This window comes from Blastomyces dermatitidis (genome assembly GCF_000003525.1).
Source record: "Blastomyces dermatitidis ER-3 genomic scaffold supercont1.4, whole genome shotgun sequence".
Lineage (NCBI taxonomy): Eukaryota > Fungi > Ascomycota > Eurotiomycetes > Onygenales > Ajellomycetaceae > Blastomyces > Blastomyces dermatitidis.
The window spans coordinates 4137160-4152120 of NW_025544777.1; the positions used below are offsets into that span (position 1 = coordinate 4137160).

General features: G+C 47.2%; 6 protein-coding genes across 8 annotated transcripts; 5 read left to right on the forward strand and 1 right to left on the reverse strand.

Annotated features, from left to right (window-relative positions):
* Positions 1-1862: 1862 nt before the first annotated feature.
* BDCG_04317 (uncharacterized protein) lies at positions 1863-2129 on the forward strand (the record flags this gene model as incomplete). Its single annotated transcript, XM_045419973.1, has 1 exon — positions 1863-2129. One exon carries the CDS (start codon positions 1863-1865, stop codon positions 2127-2129), a length of 267 nt encoding a protein of 88 aa, XP_045276169.1.
* A 628-nt stretch (positions 2130-2757) lies between these two features.
* On the forward strand, positions 2758-5011 carry BDCG_04318 (succinate dehydrogenase [ubiquinone] flavoprotein subunit, mitochondrial; the record flags this gene model as incomplete). Its single annotated transcript, XM_045419974.1, has 7 exons — positions 2758-2783; positions 2851-2941; positions 3090-3227; positions 3288-3380; positions 3456-3575; positions 3633-3765; positions 3822-5011. The coding sequence occupies 7 exons, from the start codon at positions 2758-2760 to the stop codon at positions 5009-5011; spliced, it is 1791 nt and encodes a 596-aa protein (XP_045276170.1).
* A 329-nt stretch (positions 5012-5340) lies between these two features.
* BDCG_04319 (WW domain-containing protein) lies at positions 5341-6222 on the forward strand (the record flags this gene model as incomplete). The annotated part of the gene is made up of 1 exon (XM_045419975.1): positions 5341-6222. One exon carries the CDS (start codon positions 5341-5343, stop codon positions 6220-6222), a length of 882 nt encoding a protein of 293 aa, XP_045276171.1.
* A 1092-nt stretch (positions 6223-7314) lies between these two features.
* On the reverse strand, positions 7315-13579 carry BDCG_04321 (ceramide glucosyltransferase). 3 transcript variants are annotated; one of them, XM_045419977.1, is made up of 4 exons: positions 13293-13579; positions 12607-13201; positions 10638-12549; positions 7315-10523 (listed from the first exon to the last, which is right to left on the reverse strand). In XM_045419977.1, exons 3-4 carry the CDS (start codon positions 10817-10819, stop codon positions 8915-8917), a joined length of 1791 nt encoding a protein of 596 aa, XP_045276173.1. In that variant the 5' UTR covers positions 10820-12549; positions 12607-13201; positions 13293-13579; the 3' UTR covers positions 7315-8914. The 3 variants fall into 3 exon arrangements, with proteins under 3 accessions (XP_045276173.1, XP_045280838.1, XP_045280837.1); XM_045419979.1 differs by having other exon boundaries at positions 7394-10523; positions 10638-12546; XM_045419978.1 differs by having other exon boundaries at positions 7394-10523; positions 10638-13195.
* Positions 7617-8458, forward strand: BDCG_04320 (ankyrin repeat protein; the record flags this gene model as incomplete). Its single annotated transcript, XM_045419976.1, has 2 exons — positions 7617-7872; positions 7956-8458. The coding sequence occupies 2 exons, from the start codon at positions 7617-7619 to the stop codon at positions 8456-8458; spliced, it is 759 nt and encodes a 252-aa protein (XP_045276172.1).
* On the forward strand, positions 11175-12740 carry BDCG_04322 (uncharacterized protein). The gene has a single exon (XM_045419980.1). The coding sequence runs from the start codon at positions 11647-11649 to the stop codon at positions 11857-11859; it is 213 nt and encodes a 70-aa protein (XP_045276174.1). The 5' UTR covers positions 11175-11646; the 3' UTR covers positions 11860-12740.
* Positions 13580-14961: the final 1382 nt, after the last annotated feature.

Sequence of the window (14961 nt, forward strand, 5' to 3'; positions counted from 1 at the left end):
GTACTAAAACTAGTACTCCGGACAGTACCCTTGGAATTCAGATAAGATCTGCAACGCACTAGCGGCTGGAAAACAAGGTGCGGCATGGCTGGCACGAAGCCAAATACATACGGGCCATACAAGCATCTTTTCTTTTTCAGCAAGTGTTATTTTTCAGCTCTGGCAGGTCCAGCTGCATGGTCACTTGGTGAATCTTTGTGATTGGATTGCTCCGAAGACTGCTTTGTGAGACTTGGCAAGACCTTCTGATTCAGTCCTGCTGTTTAAAGGCCCGAACCGTTTCAAGTACCCAAAAGCCCAGGTGCTGACCTCATTAACTATTATTGATCAACATGCTGCCGGGGGCTGAATCGTCAAACTCTCACTGGGGGCCTGGGCGGAGCGTTCTCAGCCCACCAATAATAGGCCACTCATTCTCGCAAGCTCCATCCATACAAAGCAGCCCCGGGATACTATTCTTGTGCCTAGATTCAGTCAGCATACAGAACTTGGCAGATACTCACATATCCCTCTCTTGTTGATGTTCTTGTGACGTGTGATACTCTTCTTATAAACTGAAATTCCAGGGCTTGGCTGCGTGGTTCGATCTCAAGGTCTTTTCATTCAAGTTTTCGATAAGGCATATTTGTGGTCAGGAAGGTGATCGAGGCTTAGTTCGAAACCCACTATCAGCAATTATCAATTGATCTCTACCCTATTTTGCAGAGGAATTTCGCAGAGGTACAGCAACGGGGCTGGCACGGGGATCCAGGGCAGAACCTTTGTTGATTGGAAATGGGAACAAGGACTCAGAAATGAGCAAGACTGACTCGCGATTTTGTCCGCCACTGCAATAACAATGCAGCATATGCATGATGCATGTCTCACTGCGGTCGACTGCAATAAATGCACTGAAATTTCAGTGGCTCGCAGATAAATCACAATCGAAAGTTTTAGCTTGTTCATGCGTAGTTACAACTTCCAGGCCAGAGGCCTTGATTCATGGTTAGTCTGCAGTTATCCAGAGGTGTCTGGCACCCAAACGCCCAAGCTTGCGGGTTTCGGGATCCCCGCAACCAACAGGGGCAACAAAGGATACTGTTGGTCGGCGCGCTCTTCCACCCCTTTTCGTTTGCATATGTGCGGATGTTGGAGAGCCGGTTACCAGCATCCTCGTTTGAACGCAAGCCCGCGCAACGAATAAGCTCACATCATGATCATCGCTGTCTTCAGGAATCTGCAGTCAGTTCAGAAGACAGAGTGGGTGTAGAGATGTAACAAGGACACATCTTAAATGCAAGCCATTTCGCTCTTCGCACGTCCTTTCTTTCTCCTATTATTGTATTATCTCCGTCAATCTTCATTTTCGCGCCATGTCTAGCAATTGTGTGCTTTGAATTCCCATTCTATCATTGATGAATGAAAATTTCCAATCTAATTGATGGGAAAGCCCTAGTGGTTTAGGAACCATAGGTTTTTATCTCCTCAGGCGTGGGTTTTTGCGGAGGCGACCTGGCGCGTGCCGCAGGGGTAAACCCAGGAATGCAATAATAGTTATTACTTAAGCCGAAAAAAATTAAAGAAAAAATGGAAAGGGACGTTTAATTTCAAAATCATCCTCAGCCCCTTGATTCCTCAATGAATCTTGCATTATTCTTGCGCATCAAGCGTCGAGGTTCTGTTATTATTATTATTCTTTCCAACCCGAGTTAATTAATTACTCGGCAGCTCACTAGTTAACTAGTTAACTACCAGAATAGCCGCGGCCTTGGCCCGAGCGAAGCCTCAACCATGCAACCATCGCACACTTCTGGACATCATCAACACGCGTTGTCTCCCTGCTCGAATGCCTCCCTCTCAAAGCTTCTACGCTAAAGCTAAGGATGGAACGCCCGATGGACCAATATGAAATCAGAGAAATAATCCTGCCCTTGACTAGGGCCGGTTTCGAGATGGGGCAAGAGACCGAGATCGAACGTACGGGTGCCGAAACCGCGCTACACGGAAGCATCGGTGAGGAGAACTTTGCGCTCGGCCAGCGCCCGCGACTAACGAGCCGAATTCGAGATGGAGCTCTTCCTGCGATCCTCTCGCGGGGAAAAAAGATGACCATTGATTTCACCTCGGTTTTCAGCTATCGCGTGCAATAAGCTATTTAATTTGGTGCTCTGCACGCATTTCTTTAATCTGTCTAGATTTCTTTTACCAACCAGATTTCAGTTAGCTTTATGCGGTGGGTGGGCAATCCTGCAGATTTCGAAGCCCAGCTAAAGGAGCAACCCTTTTCGTTACCTCATAGTTCCCTGTGCTTTCTATCTCTACCGGAAAGGCTGAGAGGCTAGGCGGCTGCCAATCCTACCTCGAATCGGGACTTTAATCTTCTGGTAGAGCACGATTGTCCTGCGTGAAATACAGCAAGTATAACGTTGCATTGGAATCCAATTGCAACTTGTAGAAGTTGAAAAGGACAGGCTAGTTTCACTTGCATCTAACCCTACGCGCTTGATGAGACGAACGGTGACGATGCTTTCACGACCACCCATACTGTTGAGGAGAACACTCACCTCATCCCCATCACTCCTCCACTCGTATCAAACACAATCGCGCCTATACTCTACATCGATACCGCGACATACTAGCAAAGAAAATGTACATAGACGAAAGTGCATCGCAGGCCCTACTAGACAGTGGCTAGGGAAGAGGACTTTCTGTTCGACCCCGGCGTTATCAGCTGTAGCAAACGTTTCGCGGGCCAAGACTATTATTTGTCTGGCTGACATGCAGATTATCGATCATAGATATGAGTATGTTCTATGCGCTGACAGTTTGGAAGCTTGCTCCAGGCATCATATCAGCTAATGCATTTACTAGTGCGCTTGTCGTTGGCGCAGGGGGAGCAGGTCTTATGGCTGCCGTTGGCCTTGCGGAAAGTGGGTTGGAGACAGCGTGTATATCGAAATTGGTGCGTCATTTTACTCTTCCTTAGCTACTCGTCGAAGCTTTCTATTCCCCCCATCCCCCGGCTTTGACATGAAGTATGGTCTGTTTGGTATGAGATGGGAGAAAACGCTAACAAAAATTTGTCCGTACGCTGGTCTTGAATGAAGTAGTTTCCAACAAGGTCTCACACAGTAGCTGCTCAGGGGGGTATCAATGCTGCTCTTGGAAATATGACAGAGGACGACTGGAGATGGCATATGTATGACACAGTTAAGGGTTCGGATTGGCTAGGGGACCAGGACGCAATTGTACGTTCGTCTGCTATATCCTCAAAACTGTACTATGATTTTGCTTACATGTCTCGTTAGCATTACATGTGTAAGGAAGCACCTAAAACCATTGTTGAATTGGAAGGATACGGAATGCCATTTTCCCGCACTGCAGAGGGCAAGATTTATCAGGTGGGATTATTTTTAAAAATTGAAAGGTTCAGTCCATGAGGTTCAACGAAACTAAACGAGAGGGTGGGTTTGCAGCGACCGATTGGAGGACAATCCTTGAATTACGGCACAGGCGGCCAGGCCTATCGGACAGCATGCGCAGCGGATCGCACAGGCCATGCAATGCTCCATACTTTATACGGACAGGCCTTGAAGGTTAGATTGGGTTCAAATGCATATGTGTGGTACAATCCGCGGCTAATGGGTTGGTAGCATAATTGCAACTTTCTAATCGAGTTTTTCGCCTTGGACCTTATGATGGTGGACGGTCGGTGTGTTGGTGTAACCGCACTTGACATGGAAACTGGAACGCTGCACCGTCTATTCAGCAGGAACACGATTCTTGGTACGTTTCGTAACTACTTAATCACTCTTGTCATGCATCAGCTAATCAGTCGATAGCCACTGGCGGGTACGGACGCGCCTATTTCTCCTGTACTTCTGCACATACCAGCACGGGCGACGGATGTGCGATGGCATCCAGAGCAGGTCTTCCCCTCCAGGACATGGAATTTGTTCAGTTCCATCCAAGCGGAATATATGGTGCAGGTGTCCTGATTACAGAGGGTGCACGCGGAGAAGGAGGCTATTTACTCAACTCCGAAGGCGAGAGATTTATGGAACGATATGCCCCAACCGCCAAGGACCTTGCAAGCAGAGACGTTGTGGCACGATCCATGAACATAGAGATTAGAGATGGGAGAGGTGTTGGTCCAAATAAGGATCATATTTACCTGCAGCTCTCACATCTGCCTAAGGACCTGATTCTGGAGCGCCTCCCTGGAATTGCAGAGACGGCCTCGATATTTGCGGGTATTGATATAACTCGACAACCTATTCCAGTACTCCCTACAGTCCATTATTGCATGGGTGGTATTCCTACCAACTACAAGGGCCAAGTTATAGATATGGACCTTGCAACCGGAAGGGAAACCCCCGTCTCCGGGCTTTACTCGGCCGGAGAAGCCGCATGCGTAAGTGTTCACGGCGCGAATAGACTGGGCGCCAACTCCCTTCTCGACATTGCCGTATTTGGCCATGCGTGTGCCTCTCACATTGCTGGAAATAACGAGAAAGGAATGTCGCACGGTTCAATTCCGGCAGATATCGGCATGTCATCTTTCGAGGATATGGAGCGAATCCGTACTTCGGATGGAAGCAAACTTACCGCCGAACTACGCATGGATATGCAAAGAGCTATGCAATCTGATGTCGCTGTGTTCCGAACAGCAGAATCCCTCGCCTCCGGCGTCTCTAGAGTCCAGCAGGTTGAACAGTCATTCAAAAACGATGTTTGTGTTAAAGATAAATCGTTGATTTGGAACTCTGACTTGATCGAGACATTGGAAATGAGGAATTTGCTCACGTGTGCTGCGCAGACGGCGAAAAGCGCCTTGGATAGGAAGGAGAGCCGAGGTAGCCATGCCCGAGAGGACTTCTCTGATCGAGATGATGCCCAATTCATGAAACATAGCCTGTCGTGGCAGATCGAAGAGACAGAACCAGTGAAGGTGGGCTATCGGGATGTTATTTTCGCAACGTTGGATGAGAACGAGTGTCCTAGCGTAGCACCGAAGAAAAGAGTATATTAATTGGGAATTTAGAGCACTATGATATATAAATATATAGATAAATAAATATGGCATAGTTATTATTGTTGTATCGAAGTTTATTTTATTTGAGCCCAACCTAAAAACGGGAAAATTTTTCGATCACGTGATTTATAGCCCCAAGCTTCCTTTTTCAAACAAGCCGAACAGAATACAGCGATAAAATGCGAGCTTTGAAAGGCATATATTCGGAGACCCCCGACATCTTGACATTGTATTCCTCTAATGCAATGTCGCCGTGATACACAACCTCCTGAGCTTGATGAACCATTTCCTTTGTTCATTTTTGGATAGGGCGTTGCTAACACACAATGGCTTCAAACGCCGCTTCCGTCGCTGTTGGTGACAGAGAGCTACTTGCTCGCGTGGAAGACGTACCACAACCGGAAATAGCCTCTCCAAAGTCTCCTAGGGATTGGTCGAGGAAGGATGCAGAGCAGAAAGACGTTTTAGGGGACGAGGATAACAAGGACGATAAGGAACCAGGCGAGGAGCTGGAAGAGGGGCAGGAGGAGGAGGCAAAAGAAGCAGACGGGGAAGAGCCACACAACTCCGCTCCACCCTTACCGCAGGAAGATCTCCCACCTCCCCTCCCCAACGAAGTGCCTCCTGGTCAAACAGAAGATGATGGGTGGGACCCAGTTTGGGATGATAGTGCACAAGCTTATTACTTTTATAACCGGTTCACGGGTCTGTCGCAGTGGGAGAACCCCCGGGTACCTGACACACACCAACAAACACAACAAGCAGACGCATCACAATCCTCACAACAGCAACAGTCCATCAAACCACGGGTGGCTGGCGGTTATGATCCCGCAATCCACGGTGACTATGACCCCACTGCGCCTTACGCACAGGTGACCCAACAACAACAACAAGAAGGGCTAGATGCCGCAGGCGCTGCTTACTCCTCCGATCCGAACTACATCTACACAGCAACAGGCACGTTCAACCGGTTCACGGGCAAATGGCAGCCGGGTGCACTAGCTAAAGAGTATTTCGACGACGAGAATAAAAGTAAAAGACAACTGAATGCATATTTCGATGTGGATGCGGCGGCCAACAGCCATGATGGCAAGAGCCTCAAAGCCGAGCGGAGCGGGAAGAAACTAACTAAGAAGGAACTGAAAGCTTTCAAGGAAAAGAGGAGGGAGAGGAAGGAGGAGAAACGAAGAGCGTGGTTAAGGGATTGATTCCTGGTTTACCTTGTGGCATTTTTGCTTGTCTTCTTTTCTCGGTTTGCGAGGTTGGACTTCTGTTCCTCGCCAGCTCTATCCTCGCGCCTTATTGACCTAGCTTTTTTATCGGAAACGGAAGACAGGATGCAATTGCACATACGGTGCAAGCGGTGCAAGCGGAGGTTTTTTGGGCATCTTCTATGGAGTTATGTGGTGCTTTTTTCTTTCCTTGGCTTCGTTTATGAGAGGTTGGGTTGGATATTTCGTGGATATACATGATGTTCATGTCAGACGGATGCTATGGTATCCGGTTCTGGCTCCATTGCACTTCTTTCCTCAAACTTTCTTGCTTTTTTTTTTTTCCATTACTTATTTGTTTCTAATGTTGTAGCGATAGCTCTTATATACCATTGCCGAATCTCTGTGGTTTCATAACCTGACGGACTGGGCTGATTTTCTGATCTTAAATGCCGAAAACCATCATGCTCTAGACTAAACTCTTAATTCTCTATATGCCTTTAGCACAACTCTATCATTCTTTGAATTAAAGTTTGTTGTTGGTCCAGTTCTGGTAGCATTTTGTTTTCATCACGTGATTTGGCCAGCTAATTTTGTCTCTGTGATTTTGTTAACTTTCAGAAATTGGGGGTAACTGTACATGTACAATAGCACCTTAAATTAGAAAGGAGACCTCTTTTGTGTGAACAAGTTCGGAGTATATCATCAGTAAGTTAATTTTCTTTCCCTTTGATCTGGAATTGTCTCCCTTCTCTGCTACTGTGGTTTTCGCTTTCGCTATAGCGAGATGTCCACTAGTCATAATATATGTACATATTTCCCTAGCGATGCAGAGCTCCGTGTAGCAAGCAACCTTTTTATTTTATTTTTTGATCGTCATACAATATGTTCTTTTTTCATACCTCGGATTTAGCATGAGCTTTGTTTATGAAGTAATTATTTCTACACGTGTTCCAAAATTGCAGTGCTGGGAATCGCTTCCGGTTTGCTCTCAACTGTCCGCGTCTTCAGGGTCGCTGCTGTGGTCAAGCAAAATTTACGTTTAAGAAGCTTGCTTTCCTGATTCTCCGTTATGTGAAGATATGGTGGATATCTTAAATGTCTTCCTGGTTCAGGAACAAGATCTGAACATGGATCAAGTTGTTATAGTCATTTACACAGTGTTTTCAGCAAACCTGGAAGATTTTTCAAGATACCCCTCATCGTCGCGTCCATTCTGATATCAACTGCGGGATATGGTGCAAACAATATTACATGTCTAACATTACCTAGGTTAAATACAGGAGGGAGCGAAAAGGCTTGCGCTACTTTTTTTGCTTTTCCTTTTTAAGGGGATTTCCTAGATATCCTACAAGGGAAACTGAAAAAGAATATCAGAAACCATCTAAACCATGGCAACTATAGCTGGCCAAACACTAGGCGGCGCAACCACGCCTAAGCCTCTTACATTGGAAGAGATCGACGACCTCATCTACTCCGCGCGTCTAGGAGATGTAGACGCATTGCGGACAGATATCACGAGCCTCAGCCAGAAGTACGGCTGTTCCTCCTTAGATATCATACAGTCTGCTATCGACATGGAAGACGAGAGCCAGGGGGGAACGGGGGCGTGTTTGTTGCATTGGCCGGCTGCGAATGGGAATATTGGTATGTAGTCGCCCCATATAATTCTATCTATAGCGTTCCCCAAGGGCGATTTACCCACTTACAAAAAATCTCCAAATTACCAGAAACACTCAATTACCTCCTCAGCCTCCTCGATACACCTACACAGACTCTAACACAAACAACAATATCCACCCACACATCGCAAGACCCCGCAGCAAGGGCAGCAACAACAGTGAACCCCATCATAAACCACCGGAACAACTCCGGCAACACCCCATTACACTGGGCGGCGCTAAACACGCACTTGGAATGCGTTAAAGCACTCGTCCATGCCGGCGCAGATATCACTACAAAAAACAATGCGGGCCATGATGCCGTCTTCCTCGCTGAGAGGTCGGAGTGGACTTCGTTACCTGCTGATGATGAAAAGGAGGGAGAAGGAGAGGTGGAAGTGACTATGAATGGGGTTGGGGAAGCCGAGAATAAGGAAGAGGGCGAGGCTAGGAGGCCGATTTCGAAGGGCATGCAGGTTGTCGAGTGGTTGTTGGGGTGTGAGGAGGGTGAGGGGTTGGAGAGAGGGGCGGGTGTTAGTGGGAGTGGGGATGGGGATGAGGGTGGTAATTGAGTGTTCGGGGATATGAGTTTTGTTTTTTTAATGACTGAGTGCATGAGGCAAATTATGTGAGGTGAAAGCTTATTTCTGCCTTGAATAGAGGGATCAAGAAGACTCTGGAAGAAACAACCCAATCCTACAGGAGAAGTATACGCATCAACTTGGAAGCAAAATGAGATAGCTAGCCCCGTTAATCTCGTTAGATATGGCTATTATTCTAATAAACTCGCCGAACCATTCCCGGGGATAATCAATGGATAAACATACACCAATATGCAGTGGAAGGATGACCACAAACAAAACAGCCTTTAGAAGCAAGGCGAACACAAGGAACCGATGGTATCCGGTGCTGTATCTGGGTATTGTCTATCAAAATAAATAGAAAAAAAAAATCAAAAACAAAGAAGGCTATCTAGGATAATATCAGGAGGGAAGCGGGCTTGGGTGAGGTTGAGACATTTCTCCTAGTCAATTCCTATGTTCATAACCGCGCGTTTTAGGACTTCGCTGGCGTACATTCGTACTTCTCCCACCAGAATCGCTTAAAGCACCATAGCCACTCTTCTGTCCATCCTTCGTCCCCCGAAGCGCCCCGGTGTCGTTGTCATTCTGCGATATTTTCCCCGGGATCTTCGTCGCAACCAAATCCATCCCCACACGGAACGTGTGATCCCTCCAGACAACCGTTGAACCGCCATAGAACGCACATAGCCAGATCGGCAATGCCAAAGCCTCCCTGCCCAACCAGGCAAGGAACCACTCATGGAACGGGCGTCTAGTGCGACAAGTCTTGGCATGAGCGAATCTGGGGTGCGGGAGCGCGAAGGACGGGGTATGTTCGTCGACTTCCAGGGCAGTGGCGGAATGCAGTGTTACATAGAGCAACCAGTCAATGAGGACCCAGAAAGCGATGCTGATAGACCAGAATGCAAAAAACGCACGCCAGGTGCCTAGATAAGTGGCATATTGCGGGAAGAAACGAGGGAGGAGGTTGCTAAGTCCGAAGGCAAGATAAGTGGAGCAGAGGAACGATTCGGTCCCTGGCTCGGCGAGTGTGGCGAGCAGCACAGTGAACTTGCGCACACGGAGCCAGCGGATGCGCCGGTGGATGTAGTCTTTGACGCTCATGCGGGCTACTGGTTGGATGGCGACATCACCATAGACTAACTTGTGTCTACCCCATCGCTCTCCTTCTCTAGTGGGGGGTTTCCCTTGGAAGAGACAGTCCCCGATGAGATGGTCTTCGCAGATGTTGTCCGAGAAGTAATCAATTCCGGGACGTCGGGGTTGCGCGCGGGGTTTTGCAACGGCAGGTGAAGTGAGGTAGTCTAGATGTGAGCGGCGGAACATGGTTGATTTACCAACGGCGCAAGGGGCGATGACGATAGTGTTGATTGCGGAGTAGAATTTAGAATGGGAGGATGAGAGGAAAAGTTCCTCTAGACGACCTCCTGCTGTGGCTAGGAAAGATGGCTTTCCCTTACTTTTCATCTCTGCAGTCGGGAGGCTGACAGAGTCGTAGTCCTGATGTAACAAGTCCTGGCTCTCATCCGCGCTTCTCATTGACGGTTCTCCATTTCCTAAATCGACCGCGATGGGCATTTGATGCGCGAATCTGTACTGCTTGCCGACAGAGCCATCCTCCGCAACTATTCCGCACAGGCTATCCACCATTCTGCCACAAACACCTTTTCCCATCCAAACATTGCAATCCACAATCCACACAATATCACCCTTTGCTTCGTTATATGCACGGCTCATATTCCTGATTTTCGGGTTGGGTCCCAGCCGGTCACCATCATCACTTTCCTCCTCAACTAAAATCCGAGCATCTGCGTCTGGGAAGTCCTCCAATAATTGTTTCAACGTAGCATATGCCGGATCAGTTTTGGTCGCAATGCAGAGGTATATCGTAAGCTTATCCTTCGGATACTCCTGACGGAAACTAGCAGCCAGACACTCGTAGAGGCAGGGCTCGAGATCCTTGACGGGCCGGATGATGGTGACATGACTGACTTGAAAAGGGCGAAGTGAGGCGGAGAAGGATTTTTTTGGGCGGGAGGAGAAATTCTTTTGTCTAGATATCAGGTTGGGAAATCCTGCTCGTCAGCGCGTACATTTCAAAGGCTATCTAGCGCCAGTCAAATTTAAATCTCTATTCAAAACAGTATACGAAAAAATCTAAGCTCACAGTCGAATCCATCCCACGAGAATCACAAAGGTCACAATCAGGTACCAGATGACAGCCGCCCAACTGGCCGCAATTAACCAGGGCTGAGATGGCCCCTGCTGCAGCTGCAATCCATTGCTGATAGCAATAGCAACAGGAGAATCGGAATTGGAGAAGCCCGCCGCCGTTCGATCTGCCTGCATGAGGCTGCTGACTACAAGGACGCTTGACACAAAACAGAGTATTTGTATTAAGGAGGGGACGGCGGAGGGGTATTGGATGCGCAGCTGGGAGAGGAATGCCAGGACACAGGCAACGACGGGTGCATACTTGAAGGGAACAGAAGAGAGCGAGAAAGGGAGAAGGCCAAAGCAGGACAGATTTGCGCCCCAGCAAAGGGGGAGTAAAAAGAAAGAATGAAAAAAGAGGGAAAAAGAGAGCTGGTGTTGGAGGGGGGGGTTGGGCGTGGAGTTAAATATTTAAATATTTAATCCGACCAACACACACCTCACTTGGGGCCGGATGCTGATTAATGCGTTCCATTCTCTTTTTTTTTATTTTTATTCGACAACCATGAGCCTTGTGATGACTCTCTCTCGATCTGCGGATGTGCCGGAATACAAACAACTCCACTACCAGTGGAGAACGACTTTTGTGTGTTTCTACATTTGTGCTAGGCCTGTCGAAAAACTACCTGACCAAGCTAAATCGTTCTATCCTGAGAGGGGTGGTGATGTTTGGAGCGGTGAAGGCGAGGGAATAAACTGATCATCAACAAATAATACAGTGTATGCACTCCCAGGTCCGTGTATTTACTTACTTCACTTTGACCTATGAAGATTATCAAAGTTGTACATAGATGTTATGTTACAAGACCTCAAAACGCACTCGGAACCCATGAAGTCCTTGAATCAACGGCAAGGGTTGTGAAGAAATAGGACAAAGAAATATGTCCTACAGAGTCGCGAAACAACTTTCTCAAGTTTAGGTTGAAATATTGACCTTCAATGCAGGTCCCAACATCCCAACAATGGCCTTGTTATTGCGCTACCGCTCGCAAACCATACAGCCTAACAATGGGATTGTGAAGCGCAATGCACCCAAAGACCGATGCGGTGTCACACCGGGGTACTGCGGGCAAAATGAATACACTATCATTTCAAGTGGGCACTCGCACGTTTGGCCGAATCACAGCCTACGACATTGTCGACTTGGCGGTTGTGGCGCAATGGAAAACCCATAAATTATGGAGTACCAAAACCTCTGTAACATTTCCTCTAGTTATTGATTCAGTCTTGGACTGAAGCCCCGAGTCCATGGAGTGTGCAGAGGAGTAAGGGCACCCATCGCACGTTGAATATCATAACGAGCCGATGCACCTGAATATCGAGAGGAATTGCGGTATAGAAGTCCTCGCCCTGGAATATCTTTATATTGTATGGCGGTGAGGAGTAATTTTAGGGTATGTTATTGCCAGATCGGGTTGGCCTTAGAATGATTTTGTATCGAGACGAGCCGGGGAGCTGTATAGTGTTAAGTTCATAAGGTTGATTGCGTGATGATCCGGGAATTATACAAGTGGACCCTGGGACTTAAATCCGTGGATAATCGTTAGGTATCTTCGATTTTTCTTGAAACAGATCTGACGAAAAGTATACTAGGGAGATTGTGCACCCAGTTTCCAAACCTGGCTGTCTAGGTAGGATCGTTAAGATCCACTATGCCTATGTCGCACGGGGTCAACTGTTTAGAACTTCAAAGAGCCCGTCGTGATACCTATAGGCTTCCCTGTGAATCCTACCATCGATTGCAAGCGGATTAAGTCCATACCGTCCAGCTTGAAGTGGTCGGCTTCACAAGCACTGAGGTCGACGAATTTTCAGTGGACCCGCATAGCACAGCCCAGCTCAATCAGGAGCTGACTGATCCTCTGCTTCACGGCTGTCAGTGAAGTCAGTGTTGATAAGGACAAGGTGAAGGATGGACGCACTGATTTTTGAAGAAATTTTTGGAAGAATCGATCGTCATGCAACAGATATCAAGCTCTCAATACTGTGGCTAAGCGTTGAACGGAGCTATGGAGAGCTACCTTTTTTTTTTTTTTTTTTTTTTTTTTTTTTTCTTAGGCCAGCAGTTCTAAGCATTACCAAAGGAACTTGGACGCCAATGAATATCTGTCCTTCCCAGCAGGTATGAGCAGCACATTTGCTTTTGCATGAGGCTAGAGCTGGTGTTAAAGAGAGAAGTATATGACTCAAGAAACATCGTGAGAAACTGCCACTAAGGGCCGGGTAGCCTTGGTTGCATTTGTCTCAGTGTGGGGTATCTCAACACCATTATGGTTGGATGTACGGAGTACCTATGAATTGACGTCTCCACGTCGCTTCAGACATTGTGTTTTAAAGCTCTCGACTTTGGTGCTTCCTGTGTTGTTTGCTTTATCTTGGAGATTCCCCATCACCATGAACCAAGTGGTCCCTTTTTCCTGTTGCCAATTCCACAGCCCTCTTTAATTTTCGGATATAAAGATCGACAGAGGGAAGACAACTTGTCCCGATAGCATGTGCAAAGTCTGATGTCTATTGCTGAGTGGTTACGAAAAGCATAAGTCCCCGTCGTATCAAAGCGAAACGTCAAATGGGTTATCACAAGGAGCAGGAAAAAGGAGCGGCAAACATTTTCAAAATAATCATAAGCTACGTCAGCTCAGACTGCTGCGTTCAAGCAATCGGGCTGGCCTGGGGCTTCTCAGGATTATTCGAGGTTCACTATCAAATCGATGACGGATGCTTGGGTGTGCAGGAAAATCGCTCATAGTAATATAGTTTCGATCAGGCACGCTCGTGGTGGCTATGCATTTCGGCACGAGGCGACACACACCACAAGTCTAGCTCATACATGACGGTGTGTATGATCCAGTTCTGGTGGGACTGAGGTAGCTTGTTAGCATAGCTGTGTGTTCAGCACCGAACAAGATGGAGATGGAAAACTGGGGAGAGTGGAGCTCGAGCCTTAAGCGCACGCTCGGGGCACTATGGGGCTGAGGCGCGAAGCTAGTTTCAGACATCTAGCAAACCCCTCCCTCACTCTCTTCCGCCAAATCATTAACTATATCATCAATACCATACCTTACGTCCCACTCAGTATGAACAGTGCGGTGGGGCATACTCATCACATATTCAGAGAGTTGCTTACATTCTGCAGGCTCTGGCATGATAGGTTAAATTGTGATTGCTGGATATCTCCTGCAGACAAAACACGCTGACCCGGTCTAGACAAGACTCAATAATTTATGTCAACTTTTGGCATCCAACTATATAGTGTGAGTAGGGCTACTCATGGGGGGATTAGATGCCAAGGAACTTTGGAAGATAAGCCTTTTCAGCTGTTCTTCCCTGCCATTTTGCGTGGACTTCTTCGACTTAGCACCTCTACTCGTGTTTTACTGTGCTGATTTCCTTGGTGTCTAATATTAGATAGGGCCGTTTACATTGATCCCAATGCATTGGTAGATACACTCACAAGCCAATGAGAAGCCCGGGTGATTGCATCAAGGCGAGAAACAAGGTTAAAATTGGATTGCATGCCTTAGGCACTCGTACGCATGTTCATCGAAGTTTGATTATGGAAAGATATATGAATTACGAAAAGTAACTCCGTTACTAGCTATCCTAGAAGGAGAATCGGATAAGCTCGAGCTGGCAAGGATCCAGAAGCTGTGGCAATTTTGATTTGTGGCAAACGTTATTCCATATTTAAATATCTCAATCTCACAGGACAACATCCCAAATTGGCGGGTTTCACCGGGAGCTGCCCTTGTTGTCCGGACCAATTTATCTCATCTTACTTTTGCGCTCAGGCAATGTCATGTCTCTCGAACTCGTTGCTCAAGCAGTCCAGTGAGGAAGGGATCTGGGAGTGACCGTCCTTATTATTTCTCTCATTCACGATTATGTTTTACCCTTACTTTCGTGAAAGATGCCTATATACCTCGCGAAGTGCAGGAGAAAAAGAAGGTCCAAAATATCGCAACCAATGGTACAAATGATTTAATCGCCGGCAGAAGCTTATGCGGCACGATATTTGACGACAGTTGATTTTATTTGAGATATTAATGGGTAAATTACTGCACCCAACTTCTGGCTATCCGCCCCCTGTTTTTGTTCTAATCTTCTGGCACGTGTATCAACTCTCTCTTTTTGGCTATGACGACTTATTCAGTGCTTGGTGCTATGTTTCTTTGGGCTGGGGGGCATTGAGGCTGAATACGGAAATTTGTTTTGATTTTTACGCTCTATTAGCACTTCGTCAGTGTCCAGTTGCTTCTCGCAACCAAGGAAAGTCT